The sequence below is a fragment of the Eschrichtius robustus genome, chromosome 2, assembly GCF_028021215.1.
Source record: "Eschrichtius robustus isolate mEscRob2 chromosome 2, mEscRob2.pri, whole genome shotgun sequence".
NCBI classification, from domain to species: domain Eukaryota; kingdom Metazoa; phylum Chordata; class Mammalia; order Artiodactyla; family Eschrichtiidae; genus Eschrichtius; species Eschrichtius robustus.
The window spans coordinates 56,219,637-56,235,772 of NC_090825.1; the positions used below are offsets into that span (position 1 = coordinate 56,219,637).

Genomic DNA, 16,136 nt, shown 5'->3' on the forward strand with positions numbered 1-16,136 from the left:
AAACCACAGTGAGAGTGCAATACCATTAAACACATGTTAGCATGGCCAACTCTGTTGGCAAAACTATGGAGCACTGGAACCGCTGGTGGGTCTGTACAATGGTATAACCCCTCTGGAATGTATACCTACTACATGCTCCAGCCATTCCACTGCTAGATATTTACCCCAAAGAAATGAAAGCTTACGTCTCTACAAAGACTTGTAAATGGATGTCTGTAGCAGCAGGGACTGCTTTGGCCTCCAAGGATAAGGGCCTTCAGGGACCCATTCATTATGCCAGAGGAATACGAGAGTATCTAAGGTGTGAGATCACTCTGGGCAAGTTGGGTGGAATGTTAGAACCATAGCCAAGAAAACACCCTTGAAGGTTACCCCTACACTCCTCCTATGACCAGGCTCCAGGCTGAAATAACAAGACCAGCGGGAGAGAAGTGCAAAGTCAGGAGGAGTGGAGGCCCCGTGGGCCTCTGGCAAGGCGTGGTGATGTTCGTGACCATCTGCTATCCTCTCATGCAGAGCCATTAACAGTACCTCTCTCCCAGGCCTGTGGTAAGGGTTAGCAAATAAGAACTAAATAAAGCGCTTGGCAATATTAAAGTATGAAAGTGTTTTTCTAAAAAATGCTCTAAGACTCATTTACCGCCCCCCTTGGGCTCTTTGCTCTTTCCTTAATAATGTTCAAACATAATGAGACTTGGCAGTATGCTAACAGAAAAATTTTAAATTACATTTTAGTGCTGTAAAACACAATCTCTATGCCCTCAAAGAAAAATGATCACTGCTTAAACTCATGAAGTGTTCCCTCCTAGTAAACTCCCACTTTCCCCTCTTCCTACAGGCAGAAATGGATTCTTATAACATAGGCCTGGGGTGATGCGCTCACCTTCTAAGGAACCATGTGGATATTTTTGCTTATTGAAAAATGAAGCTATTTTGGTCCTTCCTTTTTAACCACTGCGCCACCAGGGAAGCCATTGGTCCTTCCTTTTTAAGGCTGGCTGCCAACCCGGGACCTGGAGACGTGCAGGCTGCCATCTGCCTCGCCCCAGCTGTTCCTGACCCGCCATCCGTCTCCAACCAGGGACACTTGGTATCTGCCAGGTCAGTTAAGCCACGGATGAAAGATGCCTGAGGCCAAGGTACAGTGTGGATGACTCTGTTGGCAACAAACAGCCTGTCACACAACCTTAACTTCCTCTCATTAGTGGGTGGCACGCCACTCTCCATGGCAACACAGAGAGCTGTATTCTGAGAAAAACAGACCTTCTCATGGAGCTCTGCCACAATCTTTTCTTATCGTATGACAAGTAATTCAGCATTCCCCACATTTTTGCTAACAACCAAAAGGCTACCTTTTAAAAAAATGTATATTCTTAAAATAGAGAGAATATGTTATATAGACATTAGAAATTTCTATCACTTATCCTCAGGAATGACCATTTAGGTTGCAGATTAAATTATCAGTTCAAACTATTGACGCTCTAATAGTAAAAGGAGCAAGTTTAATTTCATGCATCTCTTAACTGCCACGGTCCCAAAATGATATGAAAGTCTAAATAAGCCTTTAAAAATGCAATTTGCAAACATCCTCAGTGAAGAAGGAATTTTTATGGCTTGGGTTTGCATTCTATTAATGCAGTAATCCAATACTAATACAGCCACTGTTAAAGCTTGTTATAAACCATGAAAATAACAGCTTTTACTGATGCCACAATTTCACTGATGACATGCAGTTTTATCTCCTGAAAGGGAGACACAGAGCCTGCCTCAGGGCTCACGTGTCTGCATGTGGGCAGCACACATCAACCTGGAGAGTCCTGAGCTCAGAACTACTGACTAGGTGGTCCAGAAAAGACACGCTCTCCAAAAAAATAATAAATGAAAATTCTAGATAAACTCACTATACAATAACATTGACCTCAAGCAGACAGATCACAAAAAGAGATCTACTGTGGAGAAAAAGCTAAGATCATGGTTCTTAGGAAACAAACAACAACCCACAGACTATAAGAAATATAAGGGATTTCCTCTTATCCCTTAATTTTAATTTCCTCCTGCTTTACCACACTCTAGACTGTACTTTCCATGGAATTCCTTCTGCCTCAGTTTTCTTAAAAGTAAATTGTAGCCCCATCTGAAATCCTTATCGATATTACCTTGCACTGGGAAAGCACTGTCTTGGTCTTTCTAGCACTGCTCCACTGTTCACATTCATCCTCACGCCTTCCCTTCTCAGCGCAGGACAGGCAGTGGCTTACACACACACACTCTATGTTGGGTCTGCTCAGTTAATCTCCATGCCTTAGTCTCTGCGTCAGTAAAATCAAGATGCAAACTGGATTCTTAGCAACACTATAAATTGATAGTAAGGCAAAGGTAAGAAATCTTTTTTCTTCAAAAGCCAATGAGAGGGCATGTGGGTAAGAAGCAGAAATCAATCCTTTGGCAAGGAAAAAAAAAATTGGTCGCTCAATTCCTTTTAAAACTAAAGTGGGACGTATAAAAACTCTTTTTAACAAATGTTAAGCATGAATCAGCAGTCAACTTCTCACGCTCACCAATCACTGAGCAGCCTCTTCCTCTTAGCTGCCGTTAGCTGTGCTGTGCTCTTACCTTTATCTTCTGTGCCACCAAACCTCTGCTGCTACTGCAGGGGGAACACCGTGGCTTCTCCCCTCGCCAACCGGGGGCTGGAGTGGGGAGGGGCGTGATGATACCAAACTCGAGCAGCGGTGTTCCTACCCAACAGCCTCCCAGCACTAGTCTCCTGATGGACGGCATCTCAGGGCCTGTCCAAATCTCACTTTTCGCCAAACCTCTTCCTGCTCCAGTGGGGCGACGAGACACTGGCTGTATCTAAGTTCTCATTTGGATAACAGAACACATATCAACCATATGCCTGTCTTACTCTATGAGGTCTAACCTAAAATAAAAGAAAGCCTTCTTTGTACGAAGAAAAACAAAGAACTAGAAAACTTCAAAAGGCCTGGGGTAAGAAGCAGGGATAAGACTAAGCAAAAGGCCTTCGCGGTGAGGTTTATAACATTTTTTTGCGGCATGAACTCGCGGGCCGTCTGATGGCACCTTCTCGAATAATGTTTTAAATGCACAGGATAACAAAGGAGACCAATTATAGTGAAATAGAATTATCAAAACATTAAAAAATCCTTGAGATATGGTCACATGTGCTTCTCCATTAATGTACGAGACAACACTAGCCAGCAGTAGTTTAATTATAAATGCAATTTCTAAGCAGTGATGAGCATAATTTGTCAAGATAGCTGCAACAAATGTAATGAGATATAAAAAAAAAAATCAATGATTTTTATTGGTGAGAAAGACACAGACGCTGTTAACAGTACTGTGATCTGTTGCCTATATTCACGATTGAAGGCAATGCTAAATACTGAGAGGTGAGTGAAAATAAAAATGTAATTTTATTCTCATCGAAGTTCACAGAACCCCCTGAATTCTCTCCACCACCCCGATACATAAAGCAGCTGGAGGCACAGCTTTCCTGGCTGAAGCAGAAGCAGAGGGCTGGCGGCAGGACCGTCTGGCCTCTCCCTCACATCCTATTCCTCCCCAAGCCACGCACCGGAGGCCCCCTGAGGAACCAGCTCGAGGGCTTCTTGGAAGACAGTTTGCAAACCACTCATAAAGTGATCTATTGTTCAGCCTGCTGAGAGTATCCCTGCAATAGCGTGCCTGTGCCTATTTTCCTAACCTCCCAGCCATATCTACACACAGTTTATGAAGTCCCTGGCTCACGTCCTTCTTATCTTGCTTTATTTATTTTTTATTTGTTTTTTTTTATTCTCTTATTTTAATCATGTTTTATTTTGTTACAGCCCAACAGTTCTTAGCAGCCTTTGCTCTCTTATTTCTTAGCTTTCATATTTTGTTCATTTTACTTCAATTTAGCCTTTTTACTGTTGTAATCACTTTTACTCTTGGTTTGCTGTCGAGTATGATCAGGTTTTTAAAGAAAATTTCTTTATTGTCAACCTATATCGTTCCTGGTATTAACTGACTTAATCATCTTTAGTTCACATTATTCTTTTGTTTAAAGCATCATTTCCCTTTCCTTGGTGTTTCCATTTTTTATTTGTAAGTGGCAGGGCAGAAGTTGATCAAAAGCTTGTGGGCCCCCAGAGAGGAGCCCAGAGCCCAAAGTGGGGTGGTTGAGTATTTGTTCTCCCTCCTGCTATCTAAATAGCAGCCTCTCTTAACTCTCCTTAAAACATCCCTGGGACTCTTTAATGTTGATGCCCCCAAACTTTTAAACCTGTGTACTTCAGGAGATTCACAGGCTGAGAGTCTTTCCTGGAATGAGAGGCTGATAACACACTGGCATGTGCCGGAAGCACCCTGAACTGCTTACTTGTTCACCTGACTCAACGGCAGATGCTCAGCTAGCTCTCCACTGATCACTCCAGGTTTCCAAACTTCTTCGGCTCTAATAGCCTTTACATAATCACTGGGGAGCTCTGATCACTAGAAGATGAGAGGATGTGGCGATTACATTCTGCTTGCAGAGCCTGGTCTCTACAGACTGAGGCAGGGAAAGATTTGCGCCACTGACAGAGGTGGCAGCCAAAGTCCTGTTGTGGGCCTTCCCCTCAAAGACAGTACTGCCTGGGGAATGAGAAATTCTCCAGGCAGGCCAGCAAGAAGCTATTAGTTGCAGGATTAATGAATTGTTCCTATATTTCCGTATCTTACACCTGTGATTGTAAGTTTACTCCGAGATGTCTAACGTCATCCCATGTGGAAATGTTAGGCATTGCAACCATGAACGCTGAAGACCTAACTGGTGGAAATCCCAGAGGCCCTTGGTGTCCTCAGGATTAACATTCTTGATTTCAATTAAAGCAGGGAAACCCCAAGAGTTCATAACTTAACCTGTAATTCTGCTGAGGCATTACTATGTTTTGTATATCCTCTAAGGCTGGAAAGCAGGAGTTGATACTTAGCTGATGAACTAATACTGGCCAGCCTCCATCATCTACACCTGATGCAGCTTTATGGTGCTGTATTTGGTCTCACACACCTACAACAGTAATCTCATGAAGTCATAAAAACGTTTCGTTCCTAAAAAAAAAAAAAAAATCTCAGAAAAAGAGAGCTAATTTTCTTGGCAATGGAAGGGAGGAGAAAGAACGGAAATAAAGAGTGATAAGTCATGGTTAGAACACTAGTTTTGATTAAGCAAAGGATGGGGAATGTCAAATTAAACAACGCCTCAGATTGAAGATGGACAAGAGTCTTCTATATGACCTATATGAAAACAGGGAGATTTTATGAAACTTTCAATAAGACTCCAGGCCTCACAAAACTGGACATGATATGAAGAATTAATCACAGAATGTCTTTCGGTAGGACTTAAATTTCTCAGTTAAACTTCAATGCATGAAGACAGGGAGAGTGTCTAACTTTTTCATCACTATATGCCCAGCACCTTGGACAAATTCTGGGCACACAATAGGTGCTCAGTAAATACATACTGAATATTGAATTGCTGAAATCAATTATATGCTACAGAGGTACAAGTAAATTTGGGACATATTTCTTCTAAGACTATAGCACTGTGTCCTACAGGATGGAATTCTAAAAAATAGTTCCTATTTATAAATTGGAACTATTTTCTGCATTTTCCCATGAACAAAGCAAACAAAGGTGCCAGCCCAAATACACCTTTCACCACTGGCAAAAACAACTACCAAAGGAGCCTTACGGTGCCAAAGAACCACTAAAGGAAGGCAGGGCTTGCTCCCATCAAGGAATCCATTTATGTTTATCTTAATGAAGGGTAGGAGGGCACTTGCAATTATGATTTCAGCACCTAGAATTTAAACTTAGGACACTGTTAAAGACAATCTTAGATTTAAAATAATTTTTTTTTTAAGGTTTGGAATCTTATCTACTTGAGATTTGTATTTAAACAGAAAACACCAAAATGATGGTAGACTCTACCCAATTCAGGAAGAAAAAAAAAGAAGCCTTATTACTAGTTAGCAATATCACGTACAAGAAAATTGGATATGTTTTCCCTAATATAAAGAAAGCTTTAAAAAAAAACTATACCCAGATGGAAATAACTGAAAACTCTCTTGATCAAAACAAAGTTAAGGGACTTCCCTAGTGGCACGGTGTATAAGACTCCACGCTCCCAGTGCAGGGGGCCCAGGTTCGATCCCTGGTCAGGGAACTAGATCCCACATGCATGCCGCAACTAAGAGTTCGCATGCCACAAGTAAGGAGCTCATGTGCACAACTAAGAAGCTGGTGAGTCACAACTAAAGATCCTGCCTGCAGCAACTAAGGAGCTGGCGAGCCGCAACTAAGGAGCCCACGAGCCGCAACTAAGGAGCTCACCTGCCGCGACTAAATAAATAAATAAATAAATATTTTTTAAAAAACAAAAAAAAAACCAAAGATTGAATGGGAAATTCTAATACAATGTTTACTGGAAACATTTTAAATTTCAGTCTGAGTCTTTTTTTGCAGCCTAGGAATTGGAACAAATCATAAATCTGGTTTTTAAAATCACAATAACGAATCACAGTAAAAAGTTAGTTGTAAGGTATCATTTTGACAGGTATTTGATAGATGAAAAATCAACTATAAGAATAAATCATAATCTATTTGATCAATCCTTTATTTAATGAACTTTAGGTTATTCCAGTTCTTACTGCTATAGACGGTGCTGTACTGAACATACTTCTTTGTACACAGGGGTGAGTGTAGCTGTAGTTCAGTGGGATTGTTCCCAGTTGTGAGAAAGAATGAAGTAAATGTAGTAATGTAGAAAAAGTTTTAAAATACAGTGTTAATTGAAAATTGGAGCTGAACAGTACTTAAAGAGTGTGTTTCCTGGAAATCAAAAGAAAGCTGGAGTAGCAATTCTCATATCAGAGAAAATAGACTTTAAAATAAAGACTATTACAAGAGACAAAGAAGGACACTACATAATGATCAAGGGATCGATCCAAGAGGAAGGTATAACAATTGTAAATATTTATGCACCCAACATAGGAGCACCTCAATACATAAGGCAAATACTAACAGCCATAAAAGGGGAAATCGACAGCAACACAGTCATAGTAGGGGACTTTAACACCCCACTTTCACCAATGGACAGATCATCCAAAATGAAAATAAATAAGGAAACACAAGCTTTAAATGATACATTAAACAAGATGGACTTAATTGATATTTATAGGACATTCCACCCAAAAACAACAGAATACACATTTTTCTCAAGTGCTCATGGAACATTCTCCAGGATACATCATATCTTGGGTCACAAATCAAGCCTTGATAAATTTAAGAAAATTGAAATCGTATCAAGTATCTTTTCCGACCACAACGCTATGAGACTAGATATCAATTACAGGAAAAAAATCTGTAAAAAATACAAACACGTGGAGGCTACACAATACACTACTTAATAACGAAGTGATCACTGAAGAAATCAAAGGGGAAATCAAAAAATACCTAGAAACAAATGACAGTGGAGACACGACGACCCAAAACCTATGGGACGCAGCAAAAGCAGTGCTAAGAGGGAAGTTTATAGCAATACAAGCCTACCTCAAGAAACAGGAAACATCTCGAATAAACAACCTAACCTTGCACCTAAAGCAATTAGAGAAAGAAGAGCAAAAAAACCCCAAATCTAGCAGAAGGAAAGAAATCATAAAGATCAGATCAGAAATAAATGAAAAAGAAATGAAGGAAACAATAGCAAAAATCAATGAAACTAAAAGCTGGTTCTTTGAGAAGATAAACAAAATTGATAAACCATTAGCCAGACTCATCAAGAGAAAAAGGGAGAAGACTCAAATCAATAGAATTAGAAATGAAAAAGGAGAAGTAACCACTGACACTGCAGAAATACAAACGATCATGAGAGATTACTACAAGCAACTCTATGCCAATAAAACGGACAACCTGGAAGAAATGGACAGATTCTTGGAAATGCACAACCTGCCGAGACTGAACCAGGAAGAAACAGAAAATATGAACAGACCAATCTCAAGCACTGAAATTGAAACTGTGATTAAAAATCTTCCAACAAACAAAAGCCCAGGACCAGATGGCTTCACAGGCGAATTCTATCAAACATTTAGAGAAGAGCTAACACCTATCCTTCTCAAACTCTTCCAAAATATTGCAGAGGGAGGAACACTCCCCAACTCATTCTACGAGGCCACCATCACCCTGATACCAAAACCAGACAAAGATGTCACAAAGAAAGAAAACTACAGGCCAGTATCACTGATGAACATTGATGCAAAAATCCTCAACAAAATACTAGCAAACAGAATCCAACAGCACATTAAAAGGATTATACACCATGATCAAGTGGGGTTTATGCCAGGAATGCAAGGATTCTTCAATATACGCAAATCAATCAACGTGATACACCATATATTAACAAATTGAAGGAGAAAAACCATATGATCATCTCAATAGATGCAGAGAAAGCTTTCGACAAAATTCAACACCCATTTATGATAAAAGCCCTGCAGAAAGTAGGCATAGAGGGAACTTTCCTCAACATAATAAAGGCCATATATGACAAACCCACAGCCAACATTGTCCTCAATGGTGAAAAACTGAAACCACTTCCACTAAGATCAGGAACAAGACAAGGTTGCCCACTCTCACCACTATTATTCAACATAGTTTTGGAAGTGTTAGCCACAGCAATCAGAGAAGACAAAGAAATAAAAGGAATCCAAATCGGAAAAGAAGAAGTAAAGCTGTCACTGTTTGCAGATGACATGATACTATACATAGAGAATCCTAAAACTGCCACCAGAAAACTACTAGAGCTAATCAATGAATTTGGTAAAGTAGCAGGATACAAAGTTAATGCACAGAAATCTCTTGCATTCCTATATACTAATGATGAAAAATCTGAAAGTGAAATTAAGAAAACACTCCCGTTTACCATTGCAACAAAAAGAATAAAATATCTAGGAATAAACCTACCTAAGGAGACAAAAGACCTGTATGCAGAAAATTATAGGACACTGATGAAAGAAATTAAAGATGATACAAATAGATGGAGAGATATACCATGTTCCTGGATTGGAAGAATCAACATTGTGAAAATGACTCTACTACCCAAAGCAATCTACAGATTCAATGCAATCCCTATCAAACTACCACAGGCATTTTTCACAGAACTAGAACAAAAAATTTCACAATTTGTATGGAGACACAAAAGACCCCGAATAGCCAAAGCAATCTTGAGAACGAAAAATGGAGCTGGAGGAATCAGGCTCCCTGACTTCAGACTATATTACAAAGCTACAGTAATCAAGACAGTTTGGTACTGGCACAAAAACAGAAATATAGATCAATGGAACAGGATAGAAAGCCCAGAGATAAACCCACGCACATATGGTCACCTTGTCTTTGATAAAGGAGGCAAGCATATACAGTGGAGAAAAGACAGCCTCTTCAATAAGTGGTGCTGGGAAAATTGGACAGCTACATGTAAAAGTATGAAACTAGAACACTCCCTGACACCATACACAAAAATAAACTCAAAATGGATTAAAGACCTAAGTGTAAGGCCAGACACTATCAAACTCTTAGAGGAAAACATAGGCAGAACACTCTATGACATACATCACAGCAAGATCCTTTTTGACCCAGCTCCTAGAGAAATGGAAATAAAAACACAAATAAACAAATGGGACCTAATGAAACTTAAAAGCTTTTGCACAGCAAAGGAAACCATAAACAAGACCAAAAGACAACCCTCAGAATGGGAGAAAATATTTGCAAATGAAGCAACTGACAAAGGATTAATCTCCAAGATTTACAAGCAGCTCATGCAGCTCAATAACAAAAAAACGAACAACCCAATCCAAAAATGGGCAGAAGACCTAAATAGACATTTCTCCAAAGAAGATATACAGATGGCCAACAGACACATGAAAGAATGCTCAACATCATTAATCATTAGAGAAATGCAAATCAAAACTACAATGAGGTATCATCTCACACCAGTCAGAATGGCCATCATCAAAAAATCTACAAACAATAAATGCTGGAGAGGGTGTGGAGAAAAGGGAACCCTCTTGCACTGTTGGTGGGAATGTAAATTGATACAGCCACTATGGAGAACAGTATGGAGGTTCCTTAAAAAACTAAAAATAGAACTACCATACGACCCAGCAATCCCACTACTGGGCATATACCCTGAGAAAGCCATAATTCAAAAAGAGTCATGTACCAAAATGTTCATTGCAGCTCTATTTACAATAGCCAGGACATGGAAGCAACCTAAGTGTCCATCATCGGATGAATGGATAAAGAAGATGTGGCACATATATACAATGGAATATTCCTCAGCCATAAAAAGAAATGAAATGGAGGTATTTGTAATGAGGTGGATGGAGTTAGAGTCTGTCATACAGAGTGAAGTAAGTCAGAAAGAGAAAAACAAATACAGTATGCTAACACATATATATGGAATCTAAGGGAAAAAAAAAAAAAAAAAAAAAGGTCATGAAGAACCTAGTGGCAAGATGGGAATAAAGACACAGACCTACTAAAGAATGGACTTGAGGATATGGGGAGGGGGAGGGGTGAGATGTGACAGGGTGAGAGAGTGTCATGGACATATATACACTACCAAATGTAAAATAGATAGCTAGTGGGAAGCAGCCGCATAGCACAGGGAGATCAGCTCGGTGCTTTGTGACCGCCTGGCGGGGTGGGATGGGGAGGGTGGGAGGGAGGGAGATGCGGGAGGGAGGAGATATGGGAACGTGTGTATATGTGTAGCTGATTCACTTTGTTATAAAGCAGAAAGTAACACACCATTGTGAAGCAATTATACTTCAATAAAGATGTTTAAAAAAAAAGAGTGTGTTTCCACCTAAATAAAAAAGGGAGGAAAAAGATAAACAGACATATATTTTTTTCTCCTATCAGACTAACAAAAATCCAGAAGTGTGAAAATACCTCTGTTGGCCAAGCTGTAGAAACAGGTCCCTTTCATACACTGCTGGTGGGAATGTAAATTGGTAAGACCCCAGTGGAAAGCGATTTGGCAACAGCTATTGAAATTAAATATGTGTGTGTATATATATATATATTCATGTGTATTATTACATTTACATATGTATTAAATATACATACTTATGAGAACTATGTGCAAAATTACCTATGTAAAAGGTTATTAATTATTGCATTGTGCATCATACAAAAAGAGAGCACAAACAACCTAAAGGCCCTACAATAGGGAACTGGTTTAAATAATATATTCATAGTATGGAATATGATACAGTTATAAAAAATGTTTAATCTCTCTACACACTGATATGGAAAGATCTCCAAAGCACAAACTTAAAAAGCAAGGAGCTGAACATTATATAGAGTACTTACCACCTTTTGTGTTAAAAAAGGATGTGAAACAAGAGAATATATAGTCAAATGAAATGGAAAACTTACTTGTACAGGTAATACTCTGCATGGTCTATCTCTTCTCGAGATGAAATGTTGTCCACAAACTAAAAGACGAAAGAAGAAGCCTTTGGTTGAATATAAATTATGCCATATATTGAGCCTAAGTCACACACTGACCTTAAAAATAAAACACCCATTTTATTAGAACAGTGTTCATGTAGTGTGGTTCCATCCTCAAAACCACTCTATGTTAATGCCAACAAAGAATCTACAATGGCCTCTCTTTTTCTATATGTAGAACAACCTTGGTTAGAAAAACTGTTTAAAAACTAAATGTTAACCTTGCTCAGAACAAGAGAGAGCTCCTCTTAGTGTATTTATAATTAGTCACTGGTATTTCCCATTATCTTTAAACCCTGATATTTTCTCTATGTTCCAAACTCCAAATGCATGGGAACACATAGTTGAAAGGATGAAGACTCTAATCGCTGAAAAAACATGGCCCAAGAGAGGAAAAATCTAAATTTAGAGAACTCAGTCTTATAACCAGTATATGTAATTCCTATCTGATTTGGTTCTGCTACAGACCAGTCAACCTGTGATTCTTCTACCAGCAAAGTCTCCCCTCGAACCACAAACTCCTTCAGTGTGCTCAACTCTAAACCAGAGGAACAAACAGAAAAGACTCTTCTAAGGAGGAATTCTACTCTAAAGTAAAGACTCAGAGGCAAAAAGGATGAAGTAAGAGATAATGGATGTAGTGAATATAATTAAAACCTCGGGAAGAGGGAGAGAAAAGTAAAGAGGGGGAGACTTACTGGATCTCCCCCTTTTGAGGACTCAATGGACTTGGTTTAGAAATCTCATTAAGGGGCAGATAAAATATGGTTCAAACACAGGACCTGAACTTGAGAACTAGCTCTCCTGACTGCATGCTGTGTGGCATAAACAGACGGCACGGCCCCTCTGGAACTTAGCTGCTCCCTCTGCATAAACAGAATAAAGGCACCTGCACTGAAGAGGACGAGGCTCCAAAGAGAAAGTGTACGCGAAAGCTCTTTAAACTCTGAAGTGCTGCCTAAACAAACACCAGGCATTATGGCATACAGAGATTTTATACATCATGTAAGGGACGAACCAGTGGTCTTTCAGTTCCCCTCCAATATGAAAATGATAAGTCTATAAAATTTAGGTTATAACCTAGCTAAACGGTTCCCCTACTAAAAGGAAAATATCAAGGAGCAGAAAGAAAGGACTCAGACTAAAAAGGATGATGGTTTCTCTACTTTTCTTCTCCTAGATTTAAGTCTCTTGAATTTTATGGTGCCATTAATTTCTACAAAGAGCTTTCACATCTAAGATCTCAATTTAGCGTCACATCAGTCCTATGAGGAAAATACTATTGTCCCCATACTGAATATGAGGAAATTGAGAGGGGCCCACTTGCCCAATGTCATAAAGCAAATTCATTAAGACAAGATAAGATCTATTTAAGGGAGGCAACAGAAAAGAACTTCAATGTCCCAGAGATCTGGGTCTGAAGCCCAATTTTTCCACCTATGAACTGTGTGAACTTGGGAAAGTCATCAAGCATTCTGAGTCTTACATGCAAAATGGAGATAACAATACTTACCTCATATGGCCACTATGAGAATAGCAAGATAATGTATGTTAAGAAACTAGTACAACAAGGTGATCAGTAATGGTTACTCTCAAGTCCTATTCCTGACTCCTAGCCTAATATTCTCCCATCCATTGCTCTGTAGCAGTTTAACATTAACATTAATATCCATTCTTTTACAGACTTTCTCAACTACCAAAATTACTTCCAATATTAACAAGTAAATACTATCACTTTGAAGGGTATATCAACTTAAAAAAAAAAATCATGATACCAAATCCTGGAAAAATTAAAATAAACCAGATACACAACAGTAATCACTGACACTGGAGTCTGGTAAATTTATTACCTTTTATTTCAGTCAAAGAAATTTGCTACTTCATCATAAAATATCTATTAGCAACTACAAAAACATACCATACTCTGGAAAAATATATCCTATGAAAGATAGTCTTTATTTACAGAGCCTCATGTATATAAAGTGGCTTTCTTGCCTTCTTTCTCTTTCTTTATATTTAAGTTTTCTTACCCGTGATATTGTTAAAGAACTAACGGGCAGCTTTCTCTCATATGTTTTATCCATTAAAGATGCCAGATCAGCTGTGAAGACAAAGAAGAAAAAAGAACCTTGTCAAATATACATATTTCTTAAGAAAAATGTAACAGATACAACTCCTGCCAGCTGGCTGTCAACATTATGAAGTCAGTATTAAAACAGATGCTCTTTCTTGCTCTTTTTTGAAATTATTTTTGTATAAATTAAAGAGGATAGAGAAATATTAGTATAATTTTTTTAAAGTATTTACTTGATGCAGAAAGGATTATTTTAAAAGTCCTAGCATAGATTTAGCTTTAAAAAATGGATCAGTAAAATATCTCTGGAAGGAGACACAAGAAAGTGTTATTATTGACAGACTCCAGGGAAAGGAGGGCCAAGATGGTAGGGCGGCAAGAAAAGGAAACTCTTCATTGCTTACACATTTATTCCTTTTGCATTTTGAACCAGGTAAATATATTAGTTGTTCAAAAATGTTTTAAGTTGGAACTTATTAAATTACTTTTATACATTCCCTGAACGAATCACAGGGACCAGGCATTCTGGTTATAATGAATGATTTTCAGCCTGAACTATTCCTATTCTGATTCCTTTTACCAGAACATCCGTACAAATACCTGGTATTCCTGAGATTACACTGTTATCTCAGAGTCTAAAAAGCTCTGGAATAACAGGCAACATACTCCTCAAAATAATTATTTCATACCTTCTCATTGCTTCTAGAACTTACAATGTGTGTCTTTCCCCGTCTCTGCTCACTCTCACTCTCAGCTCATGATTTTGTGTCTTATTTCCCTAAGTATAAAATAGAAGCAATCATGGGAACTTTATCCTCCTACCATCAGGTCTACCAGGCTACCAGCATCTGTATCCATATACCCTTCCTCCTATTTTTTTTTTAAACAAAGGATGAACTTTATTAAACAAACAAAAAACAAAAATGACAAAAATTTCCTCTGACCTCCTATCTCCCTCCAGCTACTTCTCCTTTGCTCTGCTCCCGTCGGCAGCAAGACTCCAAAACAGAGTCAGCCCCAATACAACTGCCACCACTTCCTTAGTTCCATCCTCCCGTGAACTGACTCAAATCACATTTTGGTTTCCATCACTCTACTGACACCAAAGGCCACCTCTACTTTGTTAAATCCAGTGGTTAATTCTTCATCCTCATCGTACCTCTCCTCTCACTAACAATTAATAGAGTTGAGCATTCTGTTCTTCATGAAATGCTCTTTTCTCTCTTTTTGGGTTCCTTTGCAAGGTCTCCTCTTCTTGACTTCTTGATGTTGACATGCCCTAAGTCTGAAGAGCAGACTCTTCACCATCTGCTCGGTCTCTGGGTATCTCCTTCTCTCCCTCCCAGAGCTTTAATCATCATCTACAGACTACTGACTCCACACATATATGCCTACCCTGACTTCTTCTTGTGACTCCAAACTTGTATTTCCAACTACAAGGGTGACATCTCTATGTGGGTGTCTAATAGGTCTCTTAACATTACATGTCCTCTTAATTCTCTAACCTTCCACTCCAAACCTGCTTTTCTCCAAACCTTTCCCAAACCAGTAAATGGCCCCTAAGTTAACTGGCTTACTCAGGCCAAAAACTAAGGCATCATCCCTGATCCCATTCTTTCTCACTCTCTGTAACCATATGTCAGCAAATCATATACGCTCTAGATCTGAAATATAAATATGTATATATAAATAAATCAGATCCTGTCATTTTCTTTTCTCAACCAGCCAATAGCTACCTATCACACTTGGAATAAAATCCAAAATATTTTCTATGATCTATAAATGCCGATATATGCTGGTCTGTGTTTGGTTTTTTGTTTTTTTCTCTTTTACACTTAGAAGTAAAAACCATGAAGGACTTAATTCACTGATATATTCTCAGTTCCTAGAAAAGTTCTATAAAAGGCACTCAATAAATATCTAAAGAAATAAATAAAAGGAATAAAGCAAGGGAGGGAGAGAGGGAGGGGAGAAAGACAGGGAGGAAGGAAAAAGAAATGCAGTTATCTCTTGGTGTCCACATAGGATTGGTTCCAGGACCCACTGTGGATACCAAAATCCACAGATGCTCAAGTTCCATAGCTGGCTCTCCGCATCCGCGGATTCAACCAACTGCATCATGTAGTGCTGTGTGGAAAAAAATCCACATGTAAGTGGACCCACAAAGTTCAAATCCATGTTGTTCATGGGTCAACTCTAACTGGAGTTCCAAGGTTTTTTTTACTCCCTGGTGGAAGAAATTAGTATTAAGCAAAACGGCAACAGGTAATCAATTGACAAGTATTTGTTAAAGACCTATTGCTGTGCACTTAACCGATATTTTTCTCTTTTCTTTCTCTGGGATAATGCTCTCAGTGACTCAGTAGCTACCAGGGGAAAGGAACTTTGCAAAACCACTAAAACCTGATATGATGTAAAAGTAATTACTTTTCTTATGACTATCTTAAAGGGGTTGGTACCATGTGATTTAAAAATTTTAAAACACAAATACACATATACAAAGAAG

The 16,136-nt window shown here is 38.8% G+C and overlaps 1 protein-coding gene across 2 annotated transcripts in view; it reads right to left on the reverse strand.

The window, feature by feature from the left end:
* MRPS27 (mitochondrial ribosomal protein S27) overlaps positions 1 to 16,136 on the reverse strand; it is a 99,346-nt gene that overhangs the window by 66,834 nt on the left and 16,376 nt on the right. For both annotated transcript variants that reach the window (XM_068535483.1, XM_068535482.1), the window contains exons 3-4: positions 13,587 to 13,657; positions 11,482 to 11,540 (exon numbers count right to left, since the gene is read on the reverse strand). In XM_068535483.1, coding sequence (XP_068391584.1) covers positions 11,482 to 11,540; positions 13,587 to 13,657 — 130 coding nt within the window. The remainder of the gene's footprint in view (positions 1 to 11,481; positions 11,541 to 13,586; positions 13,658 to 16,136) is intronic.